Source organism: Mustela erminea, chromosome 9 (assembly GCF_009829155.1).
Source record: "Mustela erminea isolate mMusErm1 chromosome 9, mMusErm1.Pri, whole genome shotgun sequence".
In the NCBI taxonomy this organism is placed as follows: Eukaryota; Metazoa; Chordata; class Mammalia; order Carnivora; family Mustelidae; genus Mustela; species Mustela erminea.
Genome location: NC_045622.1, coordinates 68,996,222 through 69,011,021, shown reverse-complemented (window position 1 = coordinate 69,011,021; position 14,800 = coordinate 68,996,222). Strand labels below are relative to the sequence as shown.

The 14,800-nt window shown below is 40.6% G+C and overlaps 1 protein-coding gene across 1 annotated transcript in view; it reads right to left on the bottom strand.

Annotated features, from left to right (window-relative positions):
* The window catches only part of PDE3B (phosphodiesterase 3B), a 178,341-nt gene extending 163,928 nt beyond the window's left edge, over nt 1-14,413 (bottom strand). Inside the window, exon 1 of the mRNA XM_032360189.1 lies at nt 13,425-14,413. Within this exon, the coding sequence (XP_032216080.1) occupies nt 13,425-14,411 (987 nt within the window). The 5' untranslated portion in view covers nt 14,412-14,413. The remainder of the gene's footprint in view (nt 1-13,424) is intronic.
* Between the last annotated feature and the right edge of the window lie 387 nt (nt 14,414-14,800).

Sequence of the window (14,800 nt, the reverse complement as noted above, 5' to 3'; positions counted from 1 at the left end):
CAGAAGCAGGCTTCCCACCAAACAGGGAGCCCAGTATGGGCCTCGATCCCAGGACCCTGGGATCATGACCTGAGCCAAAAGCAAGCACTTAATAACCGAGACACCCAGGCGCCCATATAAAGAATTTATAAAATTCAACACCAAAAACACAAATCATCTGTTTTAAAAATAAGCCAATGACTCGAATAGACATTCTTCCAAGGAAGACATACAGATGGCCAAAAGACATGAAAAGATACTTGGCATTTCTAATTATCAGGGAAATGTGAATCAAAACAACAAGGAGAGAGCACCTAACACCTGTCCCAATGGCCAGTATCAAAAAAGACAAGAGGGGCGCCTGGGTGACTCAATTAAGCATCTGCCTTCGGCTCAGGTCCTAGGATCCAGCCCTATGTCAGGCTTTCTGGTCAGCAGAGAGCCTGCTTGTCCCTCTCCCTCTGCCTGCCACTCTGCCTCTATGCTTGTGCTTGTGCTCTCTATGTCAAATAAGTAAAATCTTTAAAAAAAAAAAAAAAGATAAGAAATAACCAGTGTTGGTAAAAATGTGGAGGAAAAGGAACCCTCATACACTTCTGATTGGAATATAAATTGGTACAGCCACTGTGGAAAACACTATGGAGGAGGTTCCTCAAAAAGTTAAAAATAGGGGCGCCTGGGTGGCTCAGTGGGTTAAAGCCTCTGCCTTCGGCTCAGGTCATGATCTCAGGGTCCTGGGATAGAGCCCCCGCATCGGGCTCTCTGCTCAGCAGGGAGCCTGCTTCCTCCTCTCTCTCTGCTTGCCTCTCTGCCTACCTGTGATCTCTGTCAAATAAATAAATAAAATCTTTAAAAAAAAAAAAAAAAGTTAAAAATAGAAACACTGTAAGACCCAGTAATTCTACCACTGGGTATTTACCCAAAGCAAGCAAAGAAACAAACAAAAAATCCACTAATATGGAAAGATATTAGGGAAAAAAAAAAAAGATAAATGCACCCCTATGTTTGCTGCACTATTTACAATAGCTATGATATGGAAACACCTATCAAGAGATGAACAGATAAAGAAAACATGGTGCATGTATACAGTGGAATTATTACCCAGCCATAAAAAGGGATGACAACATGGTTGGACTCAGAAGGTATTATACTAAGTGAAGTAAGTTCAAGAAAGACAAATACCATATAATTTCACTTACACGTGTAATCCAAAGGACAGATGAACAAAAAAAAAAAAAAGAAGAAGAAGAAGAAGAAGAAGAAACTAACCCATAAATACAGAGAACTACTGGTTTCCAGAGGAGAGGGTGTAATGGGATAGGCAAAATAGGTGAAAGGGACTATGGTCAGTAGTAGTATAATAGTGTTATATAGTGACAAATGATAGCTACACTTTTGGTGAGCACTGGTAAGACAGCTATCCAATCACTGAAACTAGTGTGACAATGTGTGTCAACTGTACTTCAATTTAAAAAATAAAGAACAAAAAAATGGGGGGGATGGTATCTGGCTGGTTCAGTTGGCAAAACGGGCAACTATTGATCTCAAGGTCGTGAGTTCAAGCCCCCCATTGAGCACAGAGCTTACATTAAAAAAAAAAAAATTATATGAGGGCCCTCTTGTTATACATTACTATATTTTATTCCTCAACTCCTTTGTGCCAAGGTGAAGATAAGCATCCCATATCCATGGCCGTATTTTATTTCTCATGTACCCTTTCACTAAGGGAGTAGCACTTGGGAGTCTCAGCTTTTATGCAGAGGTTTCTTATTAGATTCCTGGCTTTGGACAAACTCTAGATTTTAATCTCTTGAACCTAGCCATATCTAACAGAAGCAAATGTCCAAAGTCACTAAGGATGGTCAGAAACTCATCCAGTGAAAACTCAGAATTCCCACTAAAGGAAAGCAGAAAATGCTATCCCCAAATATGCTGACATCCTGATTACTATGAATTAAAGATACTTGAATAGCACAGGAAATATAGTCAATAATACTGTAATAACTTTGTATGGTGATAGATAACTACCCTCATCATAGCGAGCATTTCATAGTGTACATAATTGTCAAACCATTATGTTACTTACCTGAAACTAATATAATACAGTATATCAACTATAAATACTTCAATAAAAAATAAAGTTTAAAAACAAATAAAAATAAAGGTACTTGAGAACTAGCCGGTGCAAGGACACTAACCCTCCCTGTGTCCCCCACCCCCAAAAGCAGTAGATAAATCTCCAGGGTGAGAGGTACCTCTCCCTGTGCCAGGAGGGGAGAATGTACCCTTATCACCAAAGATAGGGAAATTAGAGCCAAGAAGGCTGCATAAACAAATCTTGTTACTTCTTTACCAACTTATTGCCCCAAGCCCAAATCCCTTTGTTGTCAATTCTTCATCAATTTATTGTTTCTTCATCTAAAAGGTATAGAAGAGTCCTGCTTTGGTCACTTCTTTGGAGTTTAATGTTTGTATGAAGCTCCAATATACACAAAATTGTTTTTCTCCTGTTAATCTGTTTTATGTCAATTTAATTATTAGACTACCCGAAGAACCTAGAAGGATGGAAATGTTTTCTACCCTACACTACCTTTACTTCTTTTGGGGGATCTGTGATTTTCTTACTCAGTGATTCCTTTCAAAAAGTATTCTATACAATGTTTAAAACTGTAGTTATTTCAGTTGGGAGAGTTCTGAGAGGTCTGTTTATACTGGAAATGGCACTCAGCATATTACGGTATTTTCTATATACGAGCTAAGCGATTTGGGGCTAGTTAATTCACCTTTCTGCTTTAGTACACCTTTTTGCTAGTTAATTCACCTTTTTGCTTTAGCTACAAAACAGGATCCCAATACCAACTTCACAGGGTTGTTAAAACTAGTACCCTAGCAAGTGTTTGGTAATTCTATCGCCTGATAATGCCTCTTTTCTGATCCTGGGTTCACTGGTTTTTGTTTTTGTTTTTGTTTGTTTTTAAGATTTTATTTATTTATTTGACAGGCAGAGATCTCAAGTAGGTGGAGAGGCAGGCAGAGAGAGAGGAGGAAGTAGGCTCTCCGCTGAGCAGAGAGCCAGACGTGGGGCTCAATCCCAGGACCCTGGGATCATGATCTGAGCTGAAGGCAGAAGCTTTAGCCCACTGAGCCACCCAGGTGTCCCGGGTTACACTGTTTTATTGCCTCTTTTTACCACTGATATTGACATTTCTGATAGAGAACTTAGACATCTTTTTTAGTGATCAGCACTGATTGGTGACTGAAAGTGAACAGTTTGCCTGATTTGGCTAACTATGTTTTCTGTGAATAGTTTTCAGTTTCTTAGTTGACAAGAAGTATTTACCTCCATATGTATTTAGAATAAAGTAAACATTATGCCGGAATAAACTTTAAAAAATTATTTTTAAAGTCAGAGAAGTGAAAAAAAATTTTTTTAAAGATTTTATTTATTTGACAAAGAGAGAGATGGAGAGACCAAAGGAGCAGGGGAAACTGCCGACAAAAGGAACAGCAGGCAGAGGGAGAAGCAGGCTCCCCACTGAGCAAGGAGTCAGACGCAGGACTCAATTCCAGAATCTTGGGATCATGACTTGAGCTGAAGGCAGACGATAAGTGACTAAACCACCCAAGGTGTCCCAGAAGTGAAATTTTTAAAATTCATTTTTGACTTATTTCATACCAAGATGAAACTTTCTCTGAAGATTAAAGATCAATTGTTAATTACTTTTTGCAGGCTTTCTGACACTCCACTTAGAAAGGGTTAGTTTGTTGTTCCTTCTGTAATGCTCCCATTGTACCTTGTTTATACCTCTGCTGTATCACGAACCACATGAACTATAATTATTTATTTATACTTTCTCTCTCCATTAGAGTTTGATCTCCTTGCAATACAGATCCTGGCTTGTCATCTTAGTATCTCCAGGGCTGGGCACATATAAAAGGCAAATTGCAAATATATGCTAACTCTGATCTAATTAGTTTTCATTACTTTCCTACATTAACTCCTTAAACATTTGCAATGTGCTTTCTCTCATGTATCCTTTTTGCTGTTCCTTTGAAAAGTAATTCTATCAAATCTGAAAAGTTTTATTCTCCATCTGTGCACTCATGAACATAAGCAAATTGCAAACTATGATGGGGAAACTTACAAATCTACCAGTAAAGTGAGATTTTTAATATTCTCTCCAGCTACTGATGGGTCAAGAAGATAAAGTCAGTAAGCGCACAGAAAAATGCGGCAAGAACATTTTATGTTTGTCTACCAGACAACTCACAAACATTGTACCTAAAAATTGAAAAAGATGTATTATTTTCAAGCACACAGAACATTCATGAAAACTGATCATTTGTTAGGCCACAATCTTTGCCCACGAGGCAATTAAATCAGAAAACAATAAAATAACTAGAAAGCCTACATGATTAGAAATTTTTTTTAAAGTCTTTTTTTTTAAGATTTTATTTATTTATTTATTTATTTATTTGACAGACAGAGATCACAAGCAGGCAGAGAGGCAGGCAGAGAGAGAGGAAGGGAAGCAGGCTCCCCGCTGAGCAGAGAGCCCAATGTGAGGCTCAATCCCAGGACCCTAAGATGATGACCTGAACCAAAGGCAGAGGCTTAACCCACTGAGCCACCCAGGCACCGTAGAAATTTTTATGATTTCTAAACAACTTGTTAGTCAAAGGGAAATTAAAATGAAAATCAGGGCGCCTGGGTGACTCAGTCTGTTAAGCAACTGCCTTCGGCTCAAGTCCTGATCCCGGAGTGCCGGAATCAAGTCCCGCATTGGGCTCCCAGATCCACAGGGAGTCTGCTTCTCCCTCTGATCTTCTCCTCTCTCATGCTCTCTCTCTGAAATAAATAAATAAAATCTTTAAAAAAATAAAATAAAAATCAGAAAATGATTAGGGCTGAACCATAACAATAGTACACATCAAAATCTGTGAGATTCAACTAAAGCAATATTTACAAAAAAATGTGTAATCTGCAATGCAGACACTAAAAAAGCTAAAAATTGATGAGCTTGGCATCACAGTTACAGAGTTAGAAAAAGAACAAGAAGGGACACCTGAGCGGTTAAGCATCGGACTCTTGATTTTGGCTCAGGTCATGATCTCAGTGTTAGGGGATCAAGCCCTGCTCCAAGCTCCTTGCTCAGTGGGGAGTCTGCTTGAGATTTTCTCCCTCCCCCTCCCTCGGCCCCTCCCTGCCATTTGTGTGGTGCACCCGAGACACTCGCGCACACTCTCTCTCTAAAATAAATAAATAAATCTTTAAAAAAAGAAACTCAAAGAAAATAATAATAAAAGCTGATATAAATAAAATAGAAAATAAGTACCAATCCAAAAAGCTGATTTTTTAAAAAGAATAAAAAGCAAATAAACTTCTAGCAAGGCTGACTTAGAAACAAAGAAAAAAGAGACAAATGATATCAGAAATGAAAAAGAGAAAATAAATCCAAATGCTGAACAGACTAGACAGATAATAAAAAGATACTATGAACCAAGAAAATTTGAAAAGTTACATTAATATGGACACTGGGGAGGGTATGTGCTATGGTGAGTGCTGTTAAGTGTGTAAACCTGGCGATTCACAGACCTGTACCCCTAGGGCTAATAATACGTTATATGTTTATTTAAAAAAAAATGTCTTAATTATAAAAATAAAATAGAGAAGCATCCCCCTCAAAAAAAAAAAGAAAAGAAAAGAAAAGTTACATTAAATAAATTCCTAGAAAAATACAACTTAAAAGTTTCAATCAAAAACAAATTCTTCTCTAAACTGTTCAAAAGATTTAATTCAATGCTGATCAAAATCCCAACAGGATTTTTTGTGAAACTTGACAAACTTACTCTAAAATTTATACTGAAAAGCAAAGTCCAAAAAAAAAAAAACCCAAAACAAAACAAAACACTGAACATACTCTTGAAGAAGAGTAACTATCCAAGGGGATTTACCATATATTGTCTTACTATAAAGCTATTATAATTAAGACAATGTAGTATCAACACAGGGTGCATAAACGAACCAAGGAAACCTAACAGAGGGGCTCATGGGTGGCATCTTTGGCTCAGGTCAAGATCCCAGGGTCCCAGAATTAAGCCTGGCATCCCATCTGGCTCCCTGCTCTGGGAGGAGCTTGCTTCTCCCTCTCCCTATACCTCCCCCTTCCCTGCTTCTGCTTGCTTTTTCTGTCAAATAAATCAATAAATAAATCCATCTTTAAAAGAAGTCACCTCAGAAGGTGACTTTATTTGGAAATAAGGTCTTCACAGAAGTAATTATGACGGGGGCCCTCACAAAAAGGGGAAATCGGGACACAAAGACAGGCTCTGAAGGAAAACTAGATGAAGAGACACAGAGAAAGTGCCGTGGGAAGGTGAAGGCAAAGACAGGGGTGATGTATCTACAATCCAAAAAATGCCTAAGACTGTCAGCAAACCACCAGAAGCTGGGAGTCAGGCATGGAACAGCTTCTCCCTCAAAGCCCTTGCGAAGGAACCAACCGTGCCTGGTGACACCTGATCCTGGACTTCCAGGCTCTAGGACAGAGACAATGGATCTCTGTGGCATAAGCCACCAGTCTGTGGTACTTTGTTACTGCCACATGTAAACTGTTACAGCAGTTAATGCAAATGCACACATTCCTTTAACAGATAATGAGAAACTCAGTGGTATAAAACAACACAAATTTATTATCTTACAGTCCTATGGGTCAGGCTGGTTTGACTGAGCTAAATGCAAGGTACTGGCAAGGCTTCATTATTTTGTGGGAGCTGTAGAGAAAAATCCCTTTCCCTGTCTTTTCCAGCTTTGAAACAGTGCCTGCTTTCCTTGGCTCCCAGCCACCTTCTCCCATTTCAAAGCCAGAGGTGGACTGAGTCTCTTTCACACTGTATTATTTTAACCGTAATGCCAACTGTCACATCTCTTTCTGTGATCTCTTCTGTCTCCCTCTTCCACTTTTTAAGGGCCCTTGCAATTACACTGGATCCACCCAGATAATCCTGATTGATCTCCCCATCTCAAGGCCCTTAACTTAATCTCATCTGCAAAGTCCCCTCTGCCATGTAAAGCAACAAATTCATAAATTCCAGGGATTAGAACAAGGACATCTTTGTAGTGCCATTATTCTGCCTAGTAAAGTTGAACACAAACATATCTTACAACTCAGCAATTCTACTTCTAGATACACGCATGCACCAGGATACATTTACAAGAATTTTCACAGCAGCATTATACATCACAGCAAAAAAACTGAAAACCACCGAAGAAGGGTCCATGAACATGAATGGATAAATAAATTTTACTATGGCCATAAAATGAAACACTATATAGCACTGAAAATTAACTACAACTATAATCAACATGAATCAATCACAGAAAACATCAGGAAATAAAAAGGTTTTGGAAGAATTCATACAGCATGATTCTATTTACTTAAAGTTCAGACGTAGGCAACATTAACACCACATTATTTACTTAGGAAACATTCATGAGGATTATAATTATAAAGATAAGCAAAGGAATTAATAGGGGAAAAAAAAACCAGGACAGATGTGTTGCTTCCAGCACAGGGAGGAGATGCAAAATAGGTTACAAAGGGCAAAGAAAATGAGTGGTATTATTAAAAAAAAAAGAAAGAAAGAAAGAGAGAGAGAAAGAAAGGGGCGCCGGGGTGGCTCAGTGGGTTAAAGCCTCTGCTTTCGGCTCAGGTCATGATCCCCGGGTCCTGGGATCAAGCCCCACATCTGGCTCTCTGCTCAGCAGGGAGCCTGCTTCCTCCTCTCTCTCTGCCTGCCTCTCTGCCTGCTTGTGATCTCTGTCTGCCAAATAAATAAATAAAAATATTTTTTAAAAAAATGAGTGGTGAGTACATGACTTTAGTTTTATTTTCTTCTTTAAACTGTATAAAAATATACATATGTATAGTCTTTCATGTATGGCATTTCTCATTTACAAATTTAAACATTAACTAAATAAATGTAAAATATAATGAATTCAAGTTGTATGAGATCTAAGGAAGAAGTAGTCAAACAATGTACTCTCATTGATAAAGGAGGGATAAAGATCTTTAAAAAGATACCTGCTACGTAGCAATAGTGCAGGGAAAGTTCAAGGTTGTAAAAGAAAAAGCAGGAAATACATTCCTCCGCCCCAACTTCTAGGAAAGAGCTTCTAACAATCACTTAAAAGGGGATTAACTTGTATATGATAAGGTGAACAATGTCATAAACTGTCAGAATTGACTCAGAACTCAGCTCTTCTCAAGTTTTGCTTGGCTAACACAGTTGTCCAGTTTGTTTTGTCCAGATTGAATGCCCTTAAGCAAAGTTCAATCGTCATCAGTTCACTTACATTCTTCCTGCCCTCCCCTCCTTCCCCTACATGTTAACAGAAATGTGTTATGGAGCTGGCCTCTAAAGACACTGGAGTTTCAGTTGCGTCCCGACGAGTCACCCTAAAACAACCACATCAGGTACCAAGGAGGTCTTCAAGGTCATTATGAACCAGGTGATCAACAGTCTCTCCTATCTTCCCTCCTTTCTCTCTCCCGTCACTCCTCACCCCCCTACCTCTTTTTACCAAGGATATCATTTATCACATAATTGGAGATAACTGGCAAAACTGAAGACGACCTTGGAAAACTACGACTGCAGGTGCATATATGCTTTTTACGGAAAATACAGGAGACTAGGAGCCAAGACCTGGGCTCTAATCCCCGTATCCCAATATTTCACAGCATAACCTAGACATGGTATTATCTCTCTGGAGTTGAATTACTTTCCTTTATATAAAATGACATTTCAATTAGATAAATCGTAAATCTCTTCCATAGCTATATAAATATATTTATGTTGAAATAAACTGGAAATTTTCAGTGCTGTGAAGTGTGCGAACCTGGCGATTCAAAGACCTGTACCCCTGGGGATAAAAATATATTATATGTTTATAAAAAAATTAAAAATTAAAAACAAAAAAAACCTGGAAATTTTCAGCAAGTGTAGCCTGTTCTTGCTTTGGATGGGGTATGGGAAAGTGGGAGAATGTGCTAGGGAAATAGGCTGACATGGTAACTGAATGGGAAAAAGGAAAGAGACTAAAATGGGCCTCCCTCTGAGGAGGATAGAAAGTCAGAGGGCAATGAAAACAAACTTTATATGGTTTTATTCCCAGTTGACTCTATTTACCTTTCACTTGGTATGGGAAAATATAAACTACAGAGACGTTATCATTTTATTCGATATAATGAAAATATTCTTTCCCACATCATCACTACTTCACGTGATTTGTTACCTTTTTTTTTCCCCACCTTTTATTGTTATTTTTAAATATGGCCAATTTTGCTATAACAGAGCTTTGCCCTCGGCTTACACATTGATTTGGGTAAAGATTCTTAATCTTAAATAAGATTTTCTTAAAGGAGATTTCTCCTTTCTTAAAGGAGATTTCAGGGGCACCTGGGTGGCTCAGTGGGTTGAGTCCCTGCCTTCAGCTCAGGTTACGGTCTCTGAGTCCTGGGATCAGGCCGCACTGGGCTCTCTGCTCACCGAAGAGCCTGCTGTGCCCCTGACCCCCGCCTGCTTGTGACCTCTCTCTCTCTATATGTCAAATAAATAAATAAAATCTTAAAAATAAAAAAAGGAGATTTCAATCAGTGTAAATGGTAAAAGAAGAAAAAAATCTACACATCAATAACAATAAGCAGTCCTCAAACAGCCAGAACCAAAGATGGATGTGAGGAAGGGGTGTTCCATAAATCCCAGATAGCTTTTTTAAAAACAAAACAAGAAAAAGGCTAAAAGCAGTTTATAAAGGACTTTGAAAGCAAGGGTCAAGAGCATGAACTTTATCCTGTGAACGAACAATGAAAAGCCTAAGAGATTTTTAAGAGTGAGTGATTTCATTAAATCTGTGTTTTTGAAAAATAACATGGATGGCAGAGTACAGACAATATTTACAAAATAGAGCATAAAATAATTACATACGTTGATACTTTTATACAAAAACACAAACATGAAATGAGAATAAAACACTCACTCATTAAAACCATAAAATAAATATCACAAACAGTAAAGTATTATTAAAGAAATTCACAGTGGGGTTTGCCTTGCAAATTCCTTAAGGGGGTAAATAATCACTTAAACTTTAAAATCTTTTTTAAAAGCCTTCATACTACATGTGTGTATCTTTTTTCAAATAAAATTAACACTTTAAATGATATTTATGGGCTTTAAGGCCACAGAATTTTTAAATATTTACTCAACCTTTTAGGAAGCACTTAGCATTTTAGGTATAGAAAAACTTCTCAACACACTAACTTACCTTTCAAAACCTCATACTTACCAAGTCTATCACACACCAAAGAATCTGGCTGAAAAACTGAAAACTACACTGTAGAATACACAAGTAAAATGGCACAGACATTTACTTTGTTAAATTCTGGTCAATGCTTCTATGCAGACAACTGATTTTTTTTCTTTTAGCTTCCTATTAGTTTCAGCTCACTGATGGCATATGTACTACAAATTTAGTGCTTCTTTCCATGAACCCACGAGCAATAAGTAGATTTAAACTTTAAATCTCTAAATGCTCTGCGAATAACAAAAACCCTTCGCTAAGAACTGAGACAGACACAGCATTTACATCAAATGCTACCAATATAATTGTGAAAAATAAAGTATCTTACAAACACGTTGATTTTTCAACATCATACTTAACATCCCAAAACTCAAACATTACTTTAAATCTGCTCTGACACAATTAAAAACATTTTTATTAACATGAGTTTTCAATTGTTTTTCAAAGATGTTCATAAAAACATTTAAGTTCTTAAGGAAATGAAAGTATCATCATTTTGTTATCAATCCATAAATGAATCCATATGCACTTTTTAGAAGTTCTATATTCTTTTCCAATTAAAAAATATGGCTTAGCAGTATCCTCAACTTCAAGAACTACTATTTGTGATGTTTTAGTTACATTGTTGTTTATAACTTACTAGAAGAAATGGATTCTAGAATTGAAAGTTATTACAGAATTAATGTACTGGGATCCCCTAACTTGACAGGATCCTGAGACTCAGAAAAATTCACTCACTGACTCTTCCAAGATTACACAGCAGAGCCCAGACTTTACCCTTGACCCCTCTGCCAGTGAATTTAGGACATTTCCCCCTGTTCAAGTTCTACCCAAAATCTTTTTTGTCTTCCTTCACTTTCTGAAACAAAAAGGTAGCAAGGTAGCTTCACAATTGTCATATAAAAGTTCAGCACTTTGAAAATCAGAAAATCTCTTATCTTTAACTTCCATAAAAGTACTGATTTCCCCTTAATTTCTTTAGCATAAACAACATGCAAACAAAACCAAAGACCCACTGTCAAACTTCAGGAATTTAGCATTAGTAAAAATATGATTATTACAACTTTTGCTAATAAAATAAAATAAGTTGTTTTGCTAAGTTAAAAATATCTAGTAATTTCTAGTAATGCCGAAATAGCATTATTTTATGACGTTACATATTAAATAACCACATATAAACCCCTTGGACTAATACCATATATATAAGACCCCAAAAATGTTCCTATTCATTGTGAAATGTAAGTTTCCTGAAATAAGAAAATATAACCTTTTTAAAAGTGAAATTGTATTTTTCTCTAATACAAACAGTAAGTGAAGCAACTTGGCAGTAACAACGCCGTACCTAGCGGAGGGTTGAAAAGGGTTGCTGTTATGGAAAGGGCATCAGACTAGGATTAAGAAGACCAAGAATTTTCGATTTACAAAACAACAGCCATAATCCACTATGCCAACAGATTACACTTAAAATACATTAAAATGTAATACTGTTAAGTACAGGAAACTTGTCTTCAAATGTGATGACATTGCTAAAAGACCTTTCCGTTGTTAAAAAATACAACCTATAAAAAAAAAAAAAATACAACCTATTCACATAGAGTCAAACCAAATGCCATTCCAATCTATGAAAAGGGCTGGTATTACTCTGCTCTGCAGTAAATCTTCCCACAAGTTTTTCTCCTGACACACATTTTCTAAGCATTGTCTAGTATCACTGGCTGTAAACTAAGAAAACAAAAGGCATAACATATTTTGAACAATTCTTAATAGCATTTGGCCAAATTACAGACCACAAAAGTGGTCTCTGAGAAAACTTTTTAAGAAGCAAAGTGTGGTCTCATCGCAACACTACACATCAGTATTAAACATAAAATCAGTGTAGTAGCTTGAAAATTACTAAGAAAAGAGAGCATCAGATGTAGCAAGAACAAGAAACTTTTGTTTCAAATACACTGGGTTCCAGTGTAAAACATATCACCAAACAAAAAGTCTGAAAACCAATGGTACAGACTCCTACTCTCCTACAAAAAGCCTCTACACACATCCTTTTAGTTGCTTAAAAAACAGCATTGAAAACTGAAAGATCTAGGTTCAAATCCCTGCTCTGCCACTTACTGGATGTGTGAGGCTGGGTATCTCTAAGACTCAATTTACTCATTTCTAATTTGAGGTTGTCATCTACCATACAGGGTTTCTGTGAGCAACTGGGACAATATATGTAGTGTTTTGCACCTAGCATATGCTCAATGAATAACAACTGTATTTGCTGATTTCTTGGTGATGCAGAACAGTAAGTCTCTAAGCCACATAAAGAGAAATTCTTCCCTGAGGATGATTTCAATTCCTTTAAAAAACAAAAACCTGTAAACCTACAGGGGAAAAAAAGGAAAAGGAAAAGCTTTTGGCATCTTTACAGACATTACTAAGTTTAAAGGTTAAACTGTTACAACATTCTCCTAATTATGCAACAAATACCCACGACCATGAGTTAGTCTGTAAAAGATTACAATGGCCTATACTACTGAAATGGGAGAGGGGATGAATCCTTAAAAATTATTTCCAACAACCTTTTCATCTACTCTAAGCCTCCGTTCCAAAGCTCATCGCTGTTCATTGTATGATCTCTAATTCTTCCTCTCGATTATCAAGAATGAAACAGCCCTGATTAAAGTTTATACATAGGCACGTATTCAATCTAATGCCTGTATGTTATCACTGGGGAGACACCACCATTATAACAGCACAAATAGCATCAAAAAGACCTACATTAGTGTATGCCAAAGTGGCAGTCGTCGATCTATTAAACCGCAAATAACCCACTTCATTCCTGAGAACTCATCTATCGCATGAACAAAGTCTTTTAAAAGTGCAATATAATCAGTCTACTCTTTCATTTCTACTCCAAGATAAAAGGTACCTCTGCGTGTTTAAAAAGCCTCCTGTAATTTAGGAATTCTTTCCAAAACAAAACATCCCCCCCCCACCCCCAGCCTGGAAGTGAACACGCTTTCAAGTTCGCTAATTCAAGTTGGGAATTGAAGCGATAAAACCGCACTCCCTTACCAAGCCGTGCTTTCTGGTAACATACCTGTTCTCGGGAAATGCAAGGCAGCGAAGGTCTCCTGAACATCTTGCAACTGCCGGAGTAACCGGCCGAAGTTTCTCCGAACGACACGCAGCTGGACCTCCTGCGGGGTCTGATCACAGGCACTTTGTCCTCGGAGGCACTGGCCAAGCGAGGATGATGCGGGGCTTCCCTGATCTGAAAGAAGTGATCCAAGCCCAGGGCTAGCAGGCAGCCGGCGTCCCCGACCAGGCAGGAGAGCAGCGGCCTGAGGGCTGCGGGCAGCGACCCGAGGCCGGTGAAGGAGACCCACCAGACGAAGCCGGAGAAGAGCAGCACCAGGATGCCGGGCCGGAGCCTCGCCGGGTGCGCGAGCGTCAGCAAGCCCACGCAGCCCAGCACCGAGAACAACCTGCCCGCCACCGCGGGGGGCGTGTGCGGGGCCGCGCCTGGGGCCCCCGCGTCTCCGGGCCCCCAAGCCCAAGCCCACGCCTGCCACACCAAGAAGTCCCCCAGGTAACAGCAGACTGGCAGCGCCAACAGCCACCAGGAGCCGCCGCCGCTCCGGCCCGGCCCGGGGCCCCGCTTGCTCCGGGTCAGGAAGCAGGTGAGGAAGAAGAAGGCACAGGCGATGCTGAACAGGGGGCTGAGGCTGTGCGAGCACACGCTCAGCAGAGTCCGCAGCCGGGCGGCCCCGGCAGACCAGCTCCCGGGCCCCGAGCCGAGCAGCAGGGCGAGGACAAAGGCGGCCAGAGCGCCCAGCGAGAGGCGCGCCCGGGCGGAGGGGGAGCCGCGGCGCGGCTGCTGGGGGGAGGCCGGCGGCGGCGGCAGCAGCAGGTCCACGTTGCAGAAGCGGCAGAGGTGGAAGAAGAAGCCGCGCGGAGGGTCCTGCCGCAGGGGGCTCACGCAGCTCTTCACGTAGCCGTTCCTCAGACTCTCGGGGGGCGAGCCGGCCCCCTCCGGCGGCTGCGGGCACCGCATGGCTTTGGCGTCTCGCTCGTCCCTCCTCATGGCCCGGACCTGGCTGGCCGCGGGGCTCCACACGCCCCGCTCGGACCGCGGCGGCTGCTCGCGCTCCCTCAGCCTCCGCCCGCGCGCTCGGGGCACCCCCCGGCTCGGCTGCGCGTCAGGGCTGCGCCCGCCGCCGCGGCCCGGGGTCCCCGCCGCGCGGGCGGCTGAGCGGCAGGGTCCGCGACATGCTGGCGGAGAAGAGGGGCGGGACTGCTCTCGGGACCGTCCGCGGCCGCCCCCTCCCTGTTTCTCGGACACCTCTCGGGACGGGAGACTCGGCGTCGCCTCCCAGCTCCCGCGGGCTGCAACAGTTACCTCCCGGCCCCAGGCTGGTCCGTTGGGCGCGCGAGCGGCGGCTGGCGGGCGGGCGCTCCTCCCCCCGTGCCTGC